The 23,494-nt window shown below is 41.6% G+C and overlaps 1 protein-coding gene across 1 annotated transcript in view; it reads right to left on the bottom strand.

The window, feature by feature from the left end:
* The window catches only part of LOC141126960 (zona pellucida-like domain-containing protein 1), a 72,318-nt gene that overhangs the window by 8,191 nt on the left and 40,633 nt on the right, over positions 1 to 23,494 (bottom strand). Inside the window, exons 7-10 of the mRNA XM_073613044.1 lie at positions 21,403 to 21,483; positions 17,531 to 17,702; positions 12,324 to 12,438; positions 7,838 to 7,861 (exon numbers count right to left, since the gene is read on the bottom strand). Of these exons, the coding sequence (XP_073469145.1) occupies positions 7,838 to 7,861; positions 12,324 to 12,438; positions 17,531 to 17,702; positions 21,403 to 21,483 (392 nt within the window). The remainder of the gene's footprint in view (positions 1 to 7,837; positions 7,862 to 12,323; positions 12,439 to 17,530; positions 17,703 to 21,402; positions 21,484 to 23,494) is intronic.

The following is a 23,494-nucleotide window of genomic DNA, read 5'->3' as shown; positions in this document are numbered from 1 at the left end:
TGTATAAGCCAAACAAGCCTAGCCTACTGGTACAGTGCCTTGAAAAAGTATTCATATCCTTTGACATTTTCCACATTTTGCCATGTTATAACCAAAAACGTAAATGTATTTTATGTGATAGACCATAACTGTGAAGTGGAAGGAAAATGATAAATGGTTTTTTACATTTTTTTACAAATAAATATGAGAAAAGTGTGGCGTTTATTTGTATTAAGCCCCCTTTACTCTGATACCCCTAACTAAAATCTAGTGGAACGAATTGCCTTCAGAAGTCACCTAGTTAGTAAATAAAGTCCACCTGTGTGTAATTTAATCTCAGTATGAATACAGCTGTTCTGTGAAGCTGTCAGAGGTTTGTTAGAGAACCTTAGTTAACAAACAGCATGATGAACGCCAATGAACACATCAGACAGGTCACGGATAATGTTGTGGAGAAGTTTAAAACAGGGTTAGGTTATAAACAAATATCCCAAGCTTTGAACATCTCACGAAGCACTGTTCAATCCATCTTCCAAAAATGGAAAGAGTATGGCACAACTGCAAACCTACCAAGACCTGGCCGTCCACCTAAACTGACAGGCTGAGCAAAGACAGCATTATTCAGAGAAGCAGCCAAGAGGCCCATAGTAACTCTGGAGGAGCTGCAGAGATCCACAGCTCAGGTGGGAGAATCTGTCCACAGGACAACTATTAGTCATGTACTCCACAAATCTGGCCTTTATGGAAGAGTGGCAAGAAGAAAGCCATTGTTGAAAGAAAGCCATATGAAGTCCAGTTTGCAGTTTGCGAGAAGCCATGTGGGGGACACAGCAAACATGTGGAAGGAGGTGCTCTGGTCAGATGAGACCAAACTTGAACTTTTTGGCCTAAAAGTAAAATGTGTGGCAGAAAACTAACACTGCACATCACCCTGATCACACCATCCCCACCGTGAAATATGGTGGTGGCAGCATCATGTTGTGGGGATACTTTTCTTCTGCAGGGACAGGGAAGCTGGTCAAAGTTGATGGAAAGATGAATGGAGCCAAATACAAGGCAATCTTAGAATAAAACCTGTTAGAGTCTGCAAAGACTTGGGACTGGGACGGAGGTTCACCTTCCAGCAGGACAACAACCCTAAACATTCAGCCAGAGCTACAATGGAATGGTTTAGAGCAAAGATATTAAATTGTTAGAATGGCCCAGTCAAAGTCCAGACCTAAATCCAATTGAGAATCTGTGGCATAACTTGAAAATTGGTGTTCACAGACACTCCCCATCCAGTCTGACAGAGCTTGAGGTATTTTGCAAAGAAAAATGGGAAAAAATGTAATTCTCTAGATATGCAAAGCTGGGAGAGACATACCCAAAAAGAGCTGCAGCTGTAACTGCAGTGAAAAGTAGCTCTACAAAGTATTGACTCAGGGGGGCTGAATACAAATGCACCCCACACTTTCACAAATTTATTTGTAAAACATTTTGAAAATCATTTATCATTTTCCTTCCACTTCACAATTATTTGCCACTTTGTGTTGGTCTATCACATAAAATTCCAATAAAATATATTTTTTTTGGTTGTAACATGACAAAATGTGGAACATTTCAAGGGGTACGAATACTTTTTCAAGACACTGTAGATCGCTGCAGTGGTCTGGTGACATTGTCACTGGTGTTGCAGTGATCACGAATACTGTTGCTGGCTACACTGGTCTAGCAACACTGTGACTAGTATGGTGGTGATCAGGGACACTGTGACTGGCTGGTCACACTATCTGCATTCAAGATATTGAACCTGCACCTGTATGGGTCCTTTCAGCTGCTGCATCCAAATAGACATCAATGGGGCTGCCTTCATACGGATGCACAGAAAACCTGCGCATCTCTGTGCAGGTAAACATCTCTCACACAGGATACGCATTAATACACCCCATGTGAATGAGGCCTTATGGTGATATTGGGATTGGTGTGGCAGTGACTGGGGACACGGTGACTGGCTTTACTATTGGGCTTCATTCACACAGGATCAATGTGCACCCCATGCGAGAGTCATGTTTATTTACACATGAATGCACAGGTGGCCTGTGTATTCCTGTTAAGGCAGTCTCATTTATGTCTATTGGGATGCAGTGGCTGCACGGACACAGCCGCTGCTCCCAATCTGACGGTCATTGGTTTTGTGTCCCTGAACACACACTGTTTGTATTTGGGTATTGCACCCCCATTGATGGTCAAATTGGGAGCAGCAGCTGTGTCCATGCAGCCTCTGTGTCCCAATAGACATGATAGGAATGGAACTGCCTCCATAAGGAACACCTATGCATCCCCATGTGATGTGATGGTGTTCAGGGACATTGTGACTGGCTACACTGGTGTGGTGAGTGTGTAAGAACTCAGTTACACTTGTGCTTGGGGGTGGCACGGTACAACCCAGTGGTTGAGCCAAATTTTTACTGCCCCTCAACTGCTCTCCCTTCAGCTGGAAAGGTAGCAGCTGGGAAGTACACATACTACTGCAGGAATTATACCCCCTGTTGTGCTCAGCAAGCTTTTCTGCCCATTGAGTGCAATTTCTTTCAAGTGAATGGGGCCACGCTGTAATCGCCCAGAACCATGCACAACACACACAGTTGCGGTGCAATAGTCCAGCATTTAGGGGGTTAACTGCTTAAGGACTGCCCCATGTACATATACTGCGACAGGGCGGCCCTTAAGTGCAAAATCACATACCTGTATGCGATTTTCTTCTTCGGCTCTGGGGCGCATGCCCATGCCACTGGAGCCCCGCTCGTGCTGTGAATGGACACAGCAGAAGCCAATCAGCAGGTCCAGTGGACGCGATGTCTGCCGGGAACCCGGCAATCATTTGGAGAGAGGCAGAACAGCGGTCTGACTATGTAAACAAAGCAGACCGCCATTCTGCCAGAGAGGAAAATGGAGATCTTGTGTTAAGCAGAAACAGGGATCTTTGTTTTCCTTTAGTCAAAGCACATCCCCCACAAAAAGCACTCATAGGGAACACATTAACCCTTTGATTGCCCCTGATGTTAACCCCTTGCCTGCCAGTGTCATTTAAACAATGACAGTGTTTTTGTTTTAGCACTGATCACTGTATTAATGTCACTGGCCCCCAAAAAGTGTCACTTAGTGTCAGATCTATCCGCCACAATGTCTCACTCCCGTTAAAAATCGCTAATCGCTGCCATTACTAGTAAAAAATATAAAAACTATAAAAAGTCCCTAAATCCATCCCATAGTGTGTAGACACTATAATTTTGCTCAAAGCAATCAATATATGCTGATTGGGATTTTTTTACCAAAAACATGTAGCAGAATACATATTGGCCTAAATTTATGAAGAAATTAGATTTTTTTTACATTTTTTTTTATTGGATATGTTTTATAGCAGAAAGTAAAAAATATAGTTTTCTTTTTCAAAATTGTCAGTCTCTTTTTTTTGTTTATAGAGCAAAAAATAAAAACCACAGAGGTGATCAAATACCACCAAAAGAAAGCTCTATTTGTGGGAAAAAAGAACTTCAATTTTATTTGGGTACAACATCGCATGACTGCGCAATTGTCAGTTAAAGTAACGCAGTTCTGTATTGCAAAAAATGGCCTGGTCAGGAAGGGGGTACAGAGAAACCTCGGATTGTGAGTAACACGGTTTACTAGTGTTTCGCATTACGAGCTGTTTTTTTTTTTAAATCCTGACTCGGTTTGCAAGCGTTATCTCGCAAGACAAGCAGGATTCAAGCCTCTAGGGTGTGCAGTGCCGCATTTGACCAGAGGTGCGGGGGAGTCGTTGACGCTCGGCGGAGACACTCGGAAACACTCCTTCTCCAAGTAGTCTCCGAGCTTCTCCGAGTGTTTCCGAGTGTCTCCGGCGCCTGGTGCCCCCCCCACCTCTGCCCCCACCTCTGGCCACATGCAGTACTGCATAGACAAGCAGTGGCTGTGGAATGATTTATCAGAGTTTCCATTGATTCCTATGGGGAAATTTGCTTTGATATACAAGTGCTTTGGATTACAAGCATTCTTCTGGAACTGATTATGCTCGTAATCCAAGGTACTACTGTAAAACCTTCCAGAGCTTCAGAGAGCATTTCAAGTGTAAATGAACCCCTAATTATTATTTTTTTATTATTATTTACATTTTTGTAATATTTTTATTATTTTTTTTCTGCTTTGTTATATGTTCCCCATGGCAGTTTGCCTATTAGTCCTAAAAATGACACAACTTGCTCCAATAGACTTTAGTGTGATTTTCCTCTAAGTTTGGGTTCTCAGCTAACTTCAAACAAGATTCACCAAACCCTTGCAGAATTTGACCTGAGCAGAATTACCATCACGCTGCTCATTCACTTTGTGACTACTTACTGCTCTGCGCACTACAAAGAATATTTAGCTGCTGTGAACGTGATTCCTTTTTGATTGGCTGCAGAAAAGATTGTGAGTGAAGGACGCAACTCTCAGCATGCTCCATCTTTTTCAATGCCATATAAATACTTTAGGTTGTTCACACAAAATATTGGTCATGTTTTTAATTACTGATGCTTTACATCTTTTTAATGTTCAGGTATCAAAACTTGATGAGGATAAACATTCTCTCTTTTCATATATTCTGTATTACTGCAGATGCAACATGTATGCTGAATTACCTAAATTACCTAACAAAAATGGTTGCTCCTGGAGATTTATATAATTACTTTTTAAAATATCTTAAAATACCAGCATCCATAATATTAATACATTACCCAATATTAAACAGAATTTTTTTTATAACGTGTTATGAAATGCATTGACTCTAACAGTCATATTTTTATAGTTTATACAGCTACATTTATTTAGTCACCATAGGCAGCAGCACATTTTAAATGGTTAATACTATCGTTTTAATTATTATTATTTCTAACATGTTTTTTAACAAGGCATTGTAAAAACAATTTTCTCTCTAAAGATATTTTTGAACATGTGTCAACGTGTGACCTTGATATTTGCCTGTGGTAATGCACTATATTTCCCGAAGACTAACCACCGTGCACAAATAAAAAACAAACACTGCGCATATAAATGTACTTTACTACTACAATATTTTGTACACTTGAGTAGAGGTAAGTGAATTACTCCATCAAGTTAGGCCCGACCTGAACCAGACTAATGGCCCATGCACACGATCCGAAAATTGGACGAAAAATGCCGCTTTCGAATCGATCGTATGATAATTGGATCGTTAGTACAGAGCTTTCGAGAACCGATCAGGACAGTTCATCCGATATTATCCGATCGGACACGAAACACGAACATTTTTCTCGTACGATACTAGATTGTATGATTTTATGATTTTAGTTTAATCAGTACAGTTGTCATCCGAAAATACAATAAAAATACACTACAACACATGACATCACTTGCGATATTTTTATTCTGTCGTACTAGAATTTTCGTCACTTTAGTAAACTCTCCTTTTTCGATATGTGACTAGCATGCAAAAAAAAAAAAAACAGACGATCTGTCGTCCAATTTTTGGATCGTGTGTACTGGCTATAACATTAAAAGGATCTAAACTAAACATCTGGTGGCTGCAAATTTACACTGATCTGCTGAGGGATTCTGCTTTGTTACAATGTTACGTGCAAACCAGTAAACAAATGAAAGTCCACCTTTTACAAAGAATAATAAACACACATATATTTGCAGGAAAAAAAAAAACATGCTCTTAATATTTTCAAATCAGCCTGCAAAGCATTGCATCCTGCAGACACTTTCTCCAGCTCTCTGTCCCAATATATGGACTTTCAGTTAGAGAGCTGGAGAAAGTATCGATGGGCTACAAGAGTGGTAATCACCATACTCCTGTTCTATTGCAAACTACAAATCCTTCTGCCATGGTGGAAGATGGAACTTGTAGTTTATTTATTCGGAGATCTCTGTGACGGCTGCTGAAGGGGAGATGAACCCCCACATGCTGTCACAGGAATGTACTAAAAGGGCTTAACGGTTTCAGACCGTCAGCTTGGGCATTTGGTCATCTCGCTTCCCGCATGTGTAGTACATATAAAAAGAGGCAGGGTCCCTTTAAAAAAAAAAAAAAAAATTAATAAAGTTTAGGTATACAAAAAAGAAAAAAGAAAAAATGGGGTCATGTGATGCTGCAGAACTTTCGGGAATGTCACATGACCGCTGAGATTGTTCTGGAAGGTCACATGACCTGGTAGAACATTCCAGAAAGGGGGCTCAGTATATAAAGCTGGCCCCGCGGGAATTTCGTCACCAGTTGGTCAGAGTCAGTGACAAGCTCCCACCCCTCCACCCTTGTCACGAGCACGTATATGTGATTCGTCACCCTTTATATTCTGTATTGCTCGATATCTGTATGACTGAGCTGTTTTTGTATTATTTGCAAGTTGAGAGCTTTTATGAATTAATACAAATTATTAAAATTATGTTAATTTATTTATTATTACACCAATAAACGTGCCGTGGCCAATTATATGCCAAAGTTGTGAGTGTCTTTAATTAACTAGTCCAATCGTTGTCAAAAGTTTGTAGAATTCACCTCCGTAACATCTCTAAAATTTGCCCCTTTTTAACAAATGAAACCACCAAGCTCCTCATTCACTCCCTTGTTATCTCTCGCCTTGACTATTGCAACTCCCTTCTCATTGGCCTACCTCTCCATAGGCTATCCCCTCTCCAGTCTATCATGAATGCTGCTGCCAGAATTATCCACCTTACCAACTGCTCAGTGTCTGCCAACCCTCTGCTCCAATCCCTACACTGGCTCCCAATCACCCAGCAAATTAAATTCAAAATACTAACTACAACATACAAAGCCATTCACAACTCTGCCCTGAGCTACATCACCAATCTTGTCTCCAAATATCACCCAAATCGTCCTCTCTGCTCTGCTCAAGACTTCCTATTCTCAAGCTCTCTCATCTCCTCCTCTCATGCTCGTCTTCAGGATTTCTCCAGAGCCTCTCCCATCCTCTGGAACTCGCTACCTCCACCTGTCTGGCTATCCCCTACTCTTGCTACCTTCAGGTGATCCCTGAAAACTCATCTGTTCAGGAAAGCCTATCACGTCTCTAACTAATCTTCTACCACTTCCATCAGCTCATTCCCCACAGTTACAACCTTTTGTACCACCTGCCCCACCCTATTAGATTGTAAGCTCTTCTGAGCAGGGCCCTCTTAATCCTCTTGTATTTTATTGTATTATAACTGTATTGTCTCCCTTTTATATTGTAAAGTGCTGCATAAACTGTTGGCGCTAAATAAATCCTGTATTATAATAATAATAATAATAAGTGTTCTTTTGTAGGTATTCAGGGAGGAGAAGTGCGGCCTACATTCCCATGGAAGATTTGGGCATTGGGGAGTTTGCACCATGTTACTTGTACACCCTAAATAACAGTGTAATATGTCATCCACCTGTTTCTCTGCCTCAGCCATTTAGATGAAGCTTTGTAATCATTTATAGAATACAAAGCTTCCCATGAATGGCCCAAAACAGACTATTTAAATTGACAATAAACTTGGAGATCAGCTTTAAACATTAATGAACAGTTATGAACAAAGTGAGCTAAAGTGTTCCTTGCACACATTACTTGAGTGTGCAGTATTATAACAGAGTAGAGGCAGCTGCAATGGCTGTCGCTCTACTGTTTCTTTCTGTACATTTATAAAGCTTTGCTATTTGTCACATACAGTAAATATGCATTTGGTTCCACTTAGCCCATCCTCTTCTTTTTAAAAAAAACATCTACTTACTCTTGTTGATTGAGTACTGCGCAATTTAATATTATAATACAACATAGCATTCATATGACAATAAAAAATAATAATGTCTACTTACCAGGGGATGAACTGGTTGGTATATCTATGATGAAAATGGTAAATAATTGTTATGTCACAATATTTAAGATCGATGATTTAGACTTGACTATAGTACTAAAGTATTATATCTCAGTAGCTATAAATACATTATTTTGCATTATTATAGAAATTTTGTTGAAAACATCTTGAATCAAAGCTCCGCTATGTATGTAATATGCACTGAGAAAAACATTCCATTTTATTGCTTTCTAAAATATTTCTTACCTGAGAAGCCATGAGAATATTTGAAAATCAGTGTGCCTATAATTTGAGTAAAAATATGTATGTGCCAATATAATGATACCATAATATCAAAGGGGAAAATGAAGTGGTTGTAAACCTCAGACATGAAATATGCATGTCCCTCTATAGTGTGTACTTGTCTTCATTAAAGGCACTAGGTGTCATTTCTGTCTGCTGATTTCCTTTGTTATCAGCATGAGTCACTTCTGACAAGTTTTCCTGACACCAAGAGAAAAATGGTGACGGGGAAGGGCCTCCACCTGATTGACAGCCTCACCTCTGTTCCTGTGTGCTGTGTGAATGGGGGATGTGTCCTTTCCCTCCAATCGGCTCTCAGTGCTCTCTTTATTGAGCTCTGCAGATTGTAACTTCAAATCTCTACCCCTTTTTTCTGAAAGATCAGACAAACTGTATAAATGATGCACTTTGAATGGATGTAGAGAAGTGAACACTGCAGATAAACAGGCACAACGTATGCAGGAGTATTTGTTTTCTCTCTGTGTATCACTTGAAAATAGTCACTTCACTAGGTTTTTGGAAGGGTTTGCAACCACTTAATGTATTTCTAAGGCATTGATAACATGAGCAGCCAGGACAAGGTAACAACAGGCAGCTGATCCATGTTTTAACTACCCCAACCAACCACTGGCAAGTTAACATTACCAGCAAACATGTCTATACACATTGCTGTGGTCGTGTCATTGCTTAATCTTGTACAGCATATCACTTTTGGCAGGAAGTACCTGTCTTTTTTCATGGTTTAAATATTTTCTTTAATATGTATCTTTAAGGCAGTTGTATACCTTTACAGATACCGACTGAAGTGACCAGCCACAGGTTATACACAAAGATAAACCAAATCCTCCTAAATACAATTGTACCTGTTTATCTGCAGCCATCTCCAGCATATCTTCCTAAAACACACAGATGAAAATATTTTTCTCAACTCCACCAGATAGGGGCTGGGGTTCTGATGTCACACACTGCACAGACTAGAGTGGAGAGATCAGTGGAACCTGAGACCTGAGTGGGGGGAAAGGACACACCTCCCTCTATACAGAATGATAGGGAAACCGGCACAGTACAGGTTGTCAATTACCTTCTGTGTGTTGGAGGGGGGGCATCACCTGGTATTCTGTGGTCTTGAGTTAGACTGTCAGAGGTGAGTTATGCAGATAGTAGAGAGAGGAGAGATCAGAGAGAAACCACAATTTGTGCTTTGGATTGAGGCTAGCAAACATTATAGTGGGATATGCTGTGTTCATTTTTTAAATTTCAGGGGTTTAAAGCCACTTAAATTTAATTTTTTTTTGTTTTTTGTTGTTTTTTGTCACATGTACATATGTAAAATCCCAGCATGAAAGTTTTTTGACAGGCACCTGAACTTGTGCCTTTTGGACTTCCAAAGACGGAGTTAACCACCTGTGTATATTAAGCCTTATTCATTTGTTTTAGCTCTTTACTAAATCAGTATGCTCTGTGCTACAAACATAAATTTAGATTCAATAACATGGGAGACATTATTGAATAACATTTGTACTTTTTTTACCTTTATTCATAGGTGTGCGCAGCCTATTGCATTAGGGTGTCCACATCAAATCTCAAACACACGTGCCTTACTCTGCAGCCTCAGCTGCACTGAACAGTGAATGAATGGGAAGTGCTCTGTGCTGAGCAGCTTCCTGTTCATTTGCAAACTGAAACATAGTAAAAACATCTTACTATGCTTCATTTATGAAAAAAAACAGTGAGTGAGTGTGTTCACTATATTCATGTAGAAAAGTAAGGGACTAGTGAATGACATATTGACTAGCCCTTTCCCCCGCTCTCCATCCTGAAACATCCCTGCAGTACCAGAGGGGAAAGGAGAGGAAGGAAGCCAGCAGTACTGCAGAAGGGGAAAAACATGGGGGGAAGCCTGGGGAAAGAAGGGGGAATTGGCACCGCACAGGGTGATTAGGGTGTGCCCAGGCACACCTGGCACACCCCCTGCGCACGCCTATGCCTTTATTACACCAATTGTTTTAAAACTAGCAATGGTAAAAATATAAAAAAAGTTTTGAATGTCTTTTTTGTTTGGTTTTTTGTATGTCTTTTTATTTATAGGTTCAACTGTCAACTACATTTTGATACTTTATCTACTTCCCACCCACCATATAGCAGAATAACATCTGGAAAGTGGTTTCATTATCCTGGCTGGGGGGTCATATGACGTCCAGCAGGATAAGCGCAGTGATCGGGGGTATGGTGTGTCAGTCTGACACACCGCATCTCTGATCGAGGTAAAGAGCCTCTGATGGAGGCTCTTTACCAGATCAGCTGTGTCCAATCACAGCTGATCACAGTGTAAACAGGAAAAGCCGTGTATCGGCTTTTCCTCCACTCGCACTGACATCGGCTCTCCTCTACTAACAGAGTAGAGGAGAGTCGATTGGCTGCTCTCCTGAAAGGAGGGTCTGCACTGATTATCAGTGAAGCCCCCCGAGGATGCCCAGCCAGGACCACCAGGGATGCCCACCCATGGTCACCAGGGATGCCCACCCATGACCCCCAGGTAAGCCCACTAGAGCCCACCAGGGATGGCAATCATTGCCCATTAGGGATGGCACTCTGTGCCCATCAGTGATACCTGCCAGTGCCTCTGATCAGTGCTGCCTATCAGTGCCATCTATCAGTGCCGCCCATAAGTACCCACCAGTGCCCATCAGTGCCACCTATGAGTGCCCATCAGTGCTGCCTATGAGTGCCCATCAGTGCTGCCTATGAGTGCCCATCAGTGCCACCTATCAGTGCCCATCAGTGCCACCTATCAGTGCCCATCAGTGCTGTATATTGGTGCCCATCAGTGCTGCTTATCAGTACCACCTATCAGTGCCTATCAGTGCTGCATATAAGTGCCACCTCATCAGTGCCAATCAGTACTCCCTCATCAGTGCCTGTCAGTGCAGCCTCATCAGTGCCCATCAGTAAAGGGGAAAACTTACTTATTTACAAAGTTTTGTAACAGAAACGAAGAAAAACTTTTTTTTTCAAAATTTTCGATCTTTTTTTATTTGTAGCGCAAAAAATAAAAACTCCAGAGAAAGCTCTATTTGTGGGAAAACAAATTATAAAAATTTTGTTTAAGTACAGCGTCGCATGGCCGCATGATTGTCACTCAAAATGTGATAGTGCTGAAAGCTGAAAATTGGTCTGGGCAGGAAGGTGTATAAGTGGCCCGTTTTGAAGTGGTTAAAGAGGAACTTCAGTCCTCTGTCCATTTGTTCCACTGGTGCTACCATTAGGGTGTGCGTGTAGATGTGCCAAAGGGCTGTGCCTGGCCTTCGAGCACATATCTGCACATGTGAGATTTTCCAATGATGCTCAAAGGTGGCAAAGTTGAGGACTTTCACAATTGCCATCTTTGCACATGTAACCCACATATGAGCAGATATTACGCAGGACCTGTGCATGTGCAGATGAGCCACAGGGCTCACTCAGGACTCTAAGGCCTGCAGCACATCTGCACATGTGCAGAGGCGGAGAGAACACTTGCCATTCTTGCCTAAGCAAGAAATGAGAAAGGACTGCTTTGCAGCACAAATACATAAAATACCATGGATATCCAATTGTGAGAGGGGGAAGGGGGAGGAAGCAGGGCAGCATTACATTTATTTAAAGTGGTTGTAAAATCATAAAGTTTTTTATCTTCGTGCATCCTATGCATGAAGATAAAAAGCCTTCTGTGTGCAACAGCCCCTCTTAGCCCTCCCAATACTTACCTGATCCCCATCTCTATCCAGCGATGTTGCACGAGAGAATCGGCTGTTCGGGACTCTCCCTCCTCATTGGCTAAGACAACAGCAAAGCGCCATTGACTTCCACTGCTGTCAATCAATGTCAATGAGCCAATGAGGAGATAGAGGGGGTGGGCTGAGGCTCCATGTCTGAATGGACACAGGGAGATGCGGCTTGTCTCAGGTGCCCCCCATAGCAAGCTGCTTGCTGTAGGGGCACTCAATAGGAAGGAGGGGCCAAGAGCACCGAAGAGAGACCCGAACGAGGAGGATCTGGGCTGCTCTGTACAAAACCACTGCAACGGAGCAGGTAAGTATAACATGTTTGTTATTTTGAACAAAAAAAACAAGACTTTCGTAACACTTTATGGGTGAAGGTTCACTTTTATATCTCCCATGTAACTTTTCAATCAGTGTATATTTAGTGTTGTGTGCATTTGTACTTACTAGTGTCAGCACTGGTAACGATCCCCGGTGAAGTTACTGTTGCTGGATCAGAAAGTGAAGGATAACCTGAAGAGCTTAAAGCTGCTCTAGCACTCCTTTTTCGTGTTGAGCAGATCTGTAAAGAATTTTTTGTGCAATCTTAGTACTTAAGATAAGAATGAATTCATGTTAAAACATAACTGCAACACAACTTGAACCAATTCAAGCGTACATTTTCCTAACAGTGCATTACTGCTGGTTCATTAATGTGTACTGCGTTAAGGCAACCCATTTATTCTGAGTAGAGCAGTTGCATTGCTGTGAATTGTGGTAAAGCATATTACTAATTTATAACTAATATTATAATATATTATATTATATTATATTACTAATTTATAATAAGCATTATCAAAGAAAAAATAGATGCAATTAATGATATATTTGTTTTTATCCTTTGTGCAGTGTATGAAGCAGGTGCCGGTGGGATTTCATCTTTGAAAATCAGTGAATGTTTTTATGTCTTAAGAGCTTTAACTGTTTGTCCTTAGAAAATTATATTAATATAGTTGATCTGTGCCTTCCCTGGTGTTGGATTGTTGAAGTGGATCCACTATGTGCCTTATCTAAGATCTTTAAGCTATACTTGGGATCTCTACATTTATATTTGTCCCTTTCCTGCTTGAGACCCTACCATCATGGGACCGCACCACCATGTCTCTTATATCTTCTGTAGGCATTCAGCTATAAATCTCTCATTGAGTTTGCTCAACCTATGCCTCTGATGAAGAATATTACTCAAAATGAAAGAATCAACATATCATGTGACTAAGATTAATGAATCTTAACTTAGCACAATATGAACAGTTTTTCATGTTTCCCAATGTCTTAACCATTTCAAAACTAGGCCAATTTCTCAAATACATGTAAAAATCTGCAAATTTTTGCTAGAAAATTACAACCCCAAAACAATATACTGTATATTTTCTGAAAGCAAAGCCCCTGGAGAATAAAATGGTGGGTATGGCAATTTTATGTCACATAATATTTGCATAGTGGTTTATCAAATTTCCAGAAAAAATGAACTTCTATGAACTTTAGTGCTAACAAACACAATATAATACCCAATTTTAAAAATAATGATGTTATGCCAAGTAAATAGAAACCTAACCTGTCACTCTTTAAAATTGTGTACACCTGTGGAACTGTGACAAACTATAGTACCTACTGTAGAATTCTCCATAGGCAACACTTTAAAAGCCTTTACAGTAGGGATGAGCTTCGAGTTTGAGTCAAACTCATGTTCGACTCGAACATTGGCTGTTCGCAAGTTCGCCGAACAGCGAACAATTTGGGGTGTTCGCGGCAAATTCGAATGCCACGGAACACCCTTTAAAAGTCTATGGGAGAAATCAAAAGTGCTCATTTTAAAGGCTTATATACAAGTTATTGTCATAAAAAGTGTTTGGGGACCTGGGTCCTGCCCCAGGGGACATGGATCAATGCAAAAAAAAGTTTCAAAAACGTCCGTTTTTTCAGGAGCAGTGATTTTAATAATGCTTAAAGTCAAACAATAAAAGTGTAATATCCCTTTAAATTTCATACCTGGGGGGTGTCTATAGTATGCCTGTGAAGGGGGGCTTGTTTCCCGTGTTTAGAACAGTCTGACAGCAAAATGACATTTCGAAGGAAAAAAGCCATTTAAAACTACTCGCGGCTATTGCATTGCCGGTCCGACAATACACACAGAAGTTCATTGATAAAAACGGCATAGGAATTCCCCACAGGGGAACCCCCGAACCAAAATTTTAAAAAAAATGACGTGGGGGTCCCCCCAAAAATCCATGCCAGACCCTTATCCGAACACGCAACCTGGCAGGCCGCAGGAAAAGAGGGGGGAACGAGAGAGCACCCCCCCTCCTGAACCGTACCAGGCCACATGCCCTCAACATTGGGAGGGTGCTTTGGGGTAGCCCCCCAAAACACCTTGTCCCCATGTTGATGAGGACAAGGGCCTCATCCCCACAACCCTGGCCGGTTTTTGTGAGGTCTGCAGGTGGGGGGCTTATCGGAATCTGGAAGCCTCCTTTAACAAAGGGACCCCCAGATCCCGGCCCCCCCCTGTGTGAAATGATAAGGGGGTACTTGTACCCCTACCATTTCACTAAAAAACTGTAAAAAATGTTAAAAATGACAAGAGACAGTTTTTGACAATTCCTTTATTTAAATGCTTCTTCTTTCTTCTATCTTCCTTCATCTTCTTCTTCTGGTTCTTCTGGCTCTTCTGGTTCTTCCTCCAGCGTTCTTGTTCAGCATCTCCTCCGCGGCGTCTTCTATCTTCTTCTCCTCGGGCGGCTCCGCACCCATGGCATGGAGGGAGGCTCCCACTCTTCTCTTCATCTTCTTCTCTTCTTCATCTTCTTCTTCATCTTCTTCTCTTCTTCTCTTCTTCATTTTCTTCTCCGGGCAGCTCCGCATTCATGCTGGCATGGAGGGAGGCTCCCGCTGTGTGACGGCGTCTCCTCGTCTGACGGTTCGGGGGGCGGGGCCACCCGGTGACCCTGCCCCCTCTGACGCATGGGACATGACGGGACTTCCCTGTGGCATTCCCCGTGACGTCCCCGTCCCCCGTTATTTAAGAACCGTCAGACGAGGAGACGCCGTCACACAGCGGGAGCCTCCCTCCATGCCAACATGGATGCGGAGCGGCCCGGAGAAGAAAATGAAGAAGAGAAGAAGATGAAGAAGAAGATGAAGAAGAGAAGAAGATGAAGAGAAGAGCGGGAGCCTCCCCCCATGCCATGGGTGCGGAGCGGCCCGAGGAGAAGAAGATAGAAGACGCCGCGGAGGAGAACGCTGGAGGAAGAACCAGAAGAGCCAGAAGAACCAGAAGAAGAAGAAGATGAAGGAAGATAGAAGAAAGAAGAAGCATTTAAATAAAGGAATTGTCAAAAACTGTCTCTTGTCATTTTCAACATTTTTGACAGTTTTTTTGTGAAATGGTAGGGGTACTTTTGTACCCCCTTACCATTTCACACAGGGGGGCGGGATCTGGGGGTCCCCTTGTTGAAGGGGGCTTCCAGAGTCTGATAAGCCCCCTGCCCGCAGACCCCCACAACCATCGGCCAGGGTTGTGGGGATGAGGCCCTTGTCCTCATCAACATGGGGACAAGGTGTTTTGGGGGGCTACCCCAAAGCACCCTCCCAATGTTGAGGGTATGTGGCCTGGTACGGTTCAGGAGGGGGGGCGCTCTCTCGTCCCCCCCTCTTTTCCTGTGGCCTGCCAGGTTGCGTGCTCGGATAAGGGTCTGGTATGGATTTTTGGGGGGACCCCATGCCGTTTTTTTTTTTTTTTGGCGTGGGGTTCCCCTTAAAATCCGTACCAGACCTAAAGGGTCTCGTATGGAATTTAGGGGGACCCCCCACGTCATTTTTTTTTTAAATTTTGGCCGAGGTTCCCCTTAATATCCATACCAGACCTGAAGGGCCTGGTATGGAATTTAGGGAGACCCCCACGTCATTTTTTTTTTATTCTGGTTCGGGGTTCCCCTGTGGGGAATTCCCATGCTGTTTTTATCAATCAACTTCTATGTGTATTGTCGGACCGGCAATTCATTAATAGCCGCGAGTAGTTTTAAATGGCTTTTTTCCTTCGAAATGTCATTTTGCTGTCAGACTGTTCTAAACACAGGAAACATGCGCACCTTTACAGGCATACTATAGACACCCCCCAGGTACAAAATTTAAAGGGATATTACACTTTTATTGTTTGACTTTAAGCATTATTAAAATCACTGCTCCTGAAAAAGCGGCCATTTTTAAAAGTTTTTTTTGCATTGATCCATGTCCCCTGGGGCAGGACCCAGGCCCAAACACTTTTTATGACAATAACTTGCATATAAGCCTTTAAAATTAGCACTTTTGATTATTCATGTTCGTGTCCCATAGACTTTAACGGTGTTCACGTGTTCAAACTAACTTTTTTCCTGTTCGCATGTTCTTGTGCGAACCGAACAGGGGGGTGTTCGGCTCATCCCTACTTTACAGGTTACCAGTTTAGAGTTACACAGGAGGTCTGGTGCTAGAATTATTGTTTTCACTTTCATGTTCGTGAAAATATGTATGATGGGATCACCATTTCCATATGAGTGCATGACCTACGTGTGCATTTGTATTTGCGCATAAGCATGGGGTATAGGGGCATTTTAACCCTTTCGCTGCCAGGCCCTGTGCTCTACTTTTAAACTCAGCTGGCTGGACTATTTTTGCAATTTTTCTATTGCTTATTTTTTTCCTTACATCTTTCAGAGTTTGTAAAAGATTCCCCCAGTCATATATTTTCTGAAAGCACATGACCAGTAGAATAAAAATAAGGTGCTACTGATTTTTAGGGCACAATGACATTTGCGCAAATGTTTATCAAAACAATATTTTTGCTTAAAATACACTAAAATCATTATTAGCAGATAAAAACACAGCAAAATGTACAAAATTGCTACTAAATATAAAAGTTAACCTGTATGAAGTTAATAAATAACAAATATGATGATGACTGGCAGTTCCTCCTTCATCTCCGTGGTTAGCTGGCACAACTGTTCATAATGGTTTCAGGCTCCTCGGTGGTATGGGAGAGCCTGGAAACAGCAGAATGCAGTGGGAGGGGTCCCCTTCTCCTGCTTGTAAAAGAGATCAGGCACCCATTTAGCTGCTAAGATAACTTTGACAGGAAAGGGCATCGCCAGCTGAAAAGAATAATATCTGCATCATGGCTGCAGCTGCAGCCATGATGCAGATATCACCACCACTTCCCAAGGACGTATAAACATACGTTTGTCGGTCAGGAAGCGCTTAAGTCTACATTTGATATTTTACTTTTTATCTGTTGAAATAAAGATGTAACAAATTCCTTCCATAAATTACATGTCTTTGAATTATATTTGGTGCCATTATGACAATATGATTACAGTTGTTGCAAACATGATTTGTTGTTTCTGGATAATACAGTAATTCTTTAGAAGATCAATTTTCATTTGACATACATATTTACTCACCATCATCTGGACATTTGAACATAGTGTATATTATATGAACATACTGTAGATTGTAGGAGTACTAAAGTCCTTATTTTTAATTGTCTCAAATGTAAAATATGGGTCAAAATAAAAAGGATGTCTTTATTTAAAGTAATATACAGTGATCTAATCACACTCAGGTATGTCTGCAATACTTACCTGCTTAAAGGATGAACATGCAGACACTTCACAGAGTCTGGTAATACAATGCAAATAAAACGTTGACACAGCTTGATTATACTGTTCAAGGAATCGGAAGGCTGAAAAGTAAAACTGGGCAACCTGACTGTCTCCGTTTTGTTTTATAAAAGTATATTGATCCTTTTGGCATCTATAAAATTCGATAAAAAGATCTTAGTCATTATTATAACTTAATTTTATGTCAGGTTGGTCAAGTCACTGACGGATTTACAAATAAAGCAAATGTACTACAAACTAAAAAAAAAAAGTTGGAAACATGAGGGAGAATGAGGAAGAATTGTTTAAAAGATATTAGTGACAAAGAGTACAGGCGGGTGTTTTCACTACAAGAAATAAGAGACCAGAGATGACATAGCAATGTAAAATTAGTAAGTAGAAGTATAATTTTAAATAGCCATTTTAGGCCCAAAGTTACTGGAGACAAAGAGCATGGATAAGGGTTTTACTACAAGAATGAAAAGACCACAGAGCATACAGCAGTGTAGAATTGTCCTGAAGCAGGACAATTTTAAATGACAATTTTAGGCCCAAATTTTTTAGAGACAAATATCACAGGTATGGGGATCTGCTTAAAAAATATTTAAGAGACTACAGAGGAAACAGCTGTGTAAAATTGGCCAGCTGCAAGTCAGCTTCGAACAGGGATAATAGGCCTAACTGGTTTATGCCTACATTTTATTTTATCTATGGGGATAGGGGTGTACATTGAAAGTGAGTGATATAAGATTTTTTAGTTGCACGTGGCTCTTATAATTCGTTTTATTTTTCCGATGAAGTGACTCCAAGTGAAAAAAATGCAGGCCCAAAAAAGAGGGGGGGACAAGAGAGTGGCCACCCCCCTCCTGAACCGTACCAGGCCACATGCCCTCAACATTGGGAGGGTGCTTTGGGGTAGCCCCCCAAAACACCTTGTCCCCATGTTTATGGGGACAAGGGTCTCATCCCCACAACCCTTGCCCAGTGGTTGTGGGGGTCTGCGGGCGGGGGGCTTATCGGAATCTGGAAGCCCCCTTTAACAAGGGGACCCCCAGATCCCGGCCCTCCCCCTGTGTGAAATGGTAAGGGGGTACAAAGGTACCCCTACCATTTCACAAAAAAAGTGAGAGAGAGAGACAGTTTTTGACAATTCCTTTATTTAAATGTTTCTTCTTTCTTCTATCTTCTTTCTTCTATCTTCTATCTTCCTTCGGTTTCTTCCTTCATCTTCTTCTTCTTCTGTTTCTTCCTCCGGTGTTCTCGTCTGGCATATTCCTCTGCGGCGTCTTCTTCCCTTCTTCTTCTCAGGCCGCTCCGCATCCACCATGATGGTAGGCTCCCACTGTGTGACGCTTCTCCTCTTCTGACGGTTCTTAAATAACTCTGACACACGTGGACTTGATGGGGACTTCCCTGTGGCATTCCCCGTGATGTCAGAGGTGGGCGGGGTCACCAGGTGGCCCCACCTTCTGTTATTTAAGAACTGTCAGAAGAGGAGAAGCGTCACACAGTGGGAGCCTCCCATCATGGTGGATGTGGAGCGACCGAGAAGAAGAAGGGAAGAAGATGCCACGGAGGAAGATGCCGGACGAGAACACCAGAGGAAGAACCAAAAGAACCAGAAGAAGAAGAAGATGGAGGAAGAAACCGAAGGAAGATAGAAGATAGAAGCTAGAAGACAGAAGAATGAAGAAAGAAGATAGAAGAAAGAAGAAGCATTTAAATAAAGGAATTGTCAAAAACTGTCTCTTGTCATTTTTAACATTTTTGACACTTTTTTTGTAAAATGGTAGGGTACCCCCTTACCATTTCACACAGGGGGGAGGGCCAGGATCTGGGGGTCCCCTTGTTAAAGGAGGCTTCCAGATTCCGATAAGCGCCCCACCCACAGACCCCCACAACCACCTGGCAAGGGTTGTGGGGATGAGGCCCTTGTCCCCATCAACATGGGGACAAGGTGTTTTGGCGGCTACCCCAAAGCACCTTCCCAATGTTGGGGGCATGTGGCCTGGTACGGTTCAGGAGGGGGGGCCCTCTTTTCTTGCGGCCTGCCAGATTGCGTGCTGGGATCAGGGACTGGTATGGATTTTTGGGGGGACCCCAAGCCATTTTTTTTTAAATTTTGGCACGGGGTTCCCCTTAAAATCCATACCAGACCTGAAGGGTCTGGTATAGATTTTGAGGAGGACCCCACGCCATTTTTTTTATTTTGGCCGGGGTTTCCCTTAATATCCATACCAGACCTGACCGGCCTGGTATGGAATTTAGGGGGACTCCCCCCACATCATTTTTTTTTAAATTTTGGTTTGGGGTTCCTCTGCGGGGAATTCCCATGCCATTTTTATCAATGAACTTTTATGTGTATTGTCCGACCGGCAATTCATTAATAGCCGCGAGTAGTTTTAAATGACTTTTTTTCTTTTGAAATGTCATTTTGCTGTCAGACTGTTCTAAACACGGGAAACATGTGCCCCTTTACAGGCATACTATAGACACCCCCCAGGTAGGAAATTTAAAGGAATATTACACTTTTATTGTTTCACTTTAAGCATTATTAAAATCACCGCTCCCGAAAAAATGGCCGTTTTTAAAACTTTTTTTGCATTGATCCATGTCCCCTGGGGCAGGACCCAGGTCCCCAAACACTTTTTATGACAATACCATGCATATAAGCCTTTAAAATTAGCACTTTTGATTTCTCCCATAGACTTTTAAAGGGTGTTCCACGGCTTTCAAATTTGCCGCAAACACCCCAAATTGTTCGCTGTTCAGAGGACTGGTGAACAGCTGATGTTCGAGTCGAACATGAGTTTGACTTGAACTCAAAGCTCATCCCTGCTCCTGAGGACAGGGAGCAGTAGATCTCTGTCATGTTTCTAGGCAGAACAGGGAAATGCCTGTAGACATCTCCCCATTCTGCCGCTCCGTGACACGATTGCGGGCCCCCGGTGGACATCAAGTCTGCAGGACTTGTGGGTACACTCTCGGAGTACGCGGTGGGCACGTTGACTATGCCGTGATTTAAAGGGGGCATACCTGTATGCCCATTTGCCCAGCCGCGACATACTGCTGACGTACATCGCCGTGCGGTGGTCGGCAAGGGGTTAAGCTTGTTCAATTAAGCTTTGACAAAAAGCTAATAAAAAAGGAAGCTGGTTTCTATGCAGTGCTGCACCAGATTTTGCATTCTCCAGTTTTAGTAAATCTATGGCTGCTCCATGTTCTCTTTTTTTGATAGTTAGGGGGCTTGCACATGACAAAGCCATCATTATGGGCTCTTCTAAGCCAGCTGACCAAATGTTAAAGGACCCTTGCAGTGCATTATCATTGCAGAGTGTTACAGTGGGTGAATTGGCGCATTAGTTCACCAGGACTTTGGCTTGCGCACGGGTTGGGTTCATCTCAGATTCATGTCTGATCCAAACCCAAATCTTATTCCTATAGCTCTGAGCACCTCATTCATAATTAAAAAAAAATAAATTTGTTTAAATTTGCTTTCCCAAATTTTCTTTTGAAAGCTAACCAGCAAAACTGTCATTATGGTGTGAAAAAAGCAAGGTGAAGATATTTCACATTTTTCATTTTATAAAAAGTGCCATAAAATGTGTTAATACTGTAAACATGGTTAATGTAATAATCATCTTGTTTTCAGAATACAATTAGATTAAAAAGAAAATATAAAAAAAAGATCACCTTAAACTCATTGTAGAGAAGGATGATAGTAAATAAACAAAGTTGGAAAGTCTGTTACCTACAGCAATATGAGTAACGCTATAAAAATATGATTCCATAAATATATAAACTTTAATTTTATTTACAATGACATGTAACAAAATATTTATTTGATAACCTACCCTACAAAAAGGTCATAGGAGGTTGAATTGGTTGGGTATGGGGAGGTTGAAGCATAGCATCTATCCAGTAACACATTGAATCTGCAGGAAAGGGCATTTATTTTACATGTGAATAATTCTCTAGTTAGCATTGCTAAATCAAAAACATTAGCAGGACATCTTCTCAAATATACATTTGTCACATTTAATTCTGCCTACCAACACATTCTTGTCTTCTTTAGGTATTATTATGTTACCCAAAAGTTATATTTTGAGATTTAATATCTCTCAAATATGATTTGGGTTATTGAGCGTTCTTTCACCATGAGTAAAAGCGTTAACACAATTTAAAAAAATTTATTGATAAATAGTAAGGAGGCCTAAACTAATACACAGCAATCTACTGTATACAGCATATTGTACAGAAAAAGGGTAAAGCATCATGGATTACATGAAAGAATATAGAGTATAATACTCAAAACATTAATCTACAAACAGCAAGACAGACAACACATAGGACAAGCATGTAAACAGATATGTGCTAGGAGATGTCATGATATTAACCAGTGGTTTTGTATGAGGGTCCCCTGTAGGGGTTGGGTTCTTCTTCCCTCCATTTCTATTTAGGACTAATAAAGACCCATCTCTCATAGACTTGCATAGGGTCACCCTGATTGGTGGGACTATCTTACCCCTCTCCTACCTCCGGGGGTATCTCATCCAGGATTGGACATTTTCCCAATCCCCCCGCTTTAACTTACAATTCCACTGTCCTGCGACATTGTACCAAAATAAAATTGATATCTTTTTTTTAGAGCTTTCTTTTGGTGGTATATGATCACTTCAGTGGTTTTTATTTTTTGTGCTATAAACAAAAAAAAGCGACAATTTTGGGAAAAAAAGAATACTATTTTTTTTTTTACTTTCTGCTATAATACACAATCCAAAAAAAAAAATGTAAAAAATCGAACTTCTTCATCAGTTTAGGCCAACATGTATTCTTCTACATATTTTTGGTAAAAAAAATCCCAATAAGCATAATTAGTTTGCACAAAAGTTATATAGCGTCTACAAAATAGGGAATAGAGCCAGGGACTTTTATTTTTTTTTATTGTTTTTACTGGTAGTGGCAGCGATCTTGGATTTTTAACAGAACTGCAACATAGCGCCGGACAAATCTGACCCTAAGTGCCACTTTTTGGGGACCAGTGAGACCAATACAGTGATCAGTGCTAAAAAAATGCACTGATCAATGTATAAATGACACTCGCAGGAAAGGGGTTAAAACTAGGGGGCGATCAAGGGGTTAACTGTGTTCCCTGGGTGTGTTCTAACTGTGTGGGGGATGGGCTCACTGGGACAACACAGAGGTAGCTGTTCCTGATTTACTAGGAACAGCTGATCTCAGAGTTGTCCCCTGTCAGAATGGGGATCAGCCTTGTTTACATAGGCAGCTCCCCGTTCTGCCCCTCTGTACTGCGATTGCAGGTGGCCCTGCGCATGAGCTCCCCCGGCGTGCAGTGGTGCGGGCCCACACTATCTCATGCATGGACCGACATACAGGTAAGTCGCTTTGCACAGCCGAGCCGCCTTGCCGCAGTATACATGCGGAAGGTGGTCGGTAAGTGGTTAACAGCTGTAAATAATATTTTAATTATGAATATATTTCATTTAGAATTGTATCAATGTAATAGCTTTCCAAAAGACCCTGTTATACAAGTGGGGATGGGTTAAGTTGCCAGGAGGCCATATTCGATTTACTAATGTATGTGAGAAGGCTTTTCGCAAACAATTTGGTGCCTGAGCTTGTTTATCTAAACAATGGGACCCAAACCTCTTTGTTCTACAAATATTCACTTCAAAGGATCCCTTGTTTAGATATGCAATGAAGGTGGCCAGCCCGTCATGAATACTTAATTTCCCTGAAAATGTCATGTTCTTGCAAGTTTTTAAGTTTTCAGTTCAAAATAGTTTGTGCCAAGGATTTGCATTAAAGGGGGCTAACTTATGCAAAGTATAGGGATTGAAGATTAGCCAATCTTAAAAGGAATAGGGAGGCCCACTAATCAGAGCCACGCAATGCCAACCAATGAGGCACCGGCCTATAATGATA

The sequence above is a fragment of the Aquarana catesbeiana genome, linkage group LG02 (genome assembly GCF_042186555.1).
Source record: "Aquarana catesbeiana isolate 2022-GZ linkage group LG02, ASM4218655v1, whole genome shotgun sequence".
Lineage (NCBI taxonomy): Eukaryota > Metazoa > Chordata > Amphibia > Anura > Ranidae > Aquarana > Aquarana catesbeiana.
This window is presented reverse-complemented; position numbering and strand designations above follow the sequence as displayed.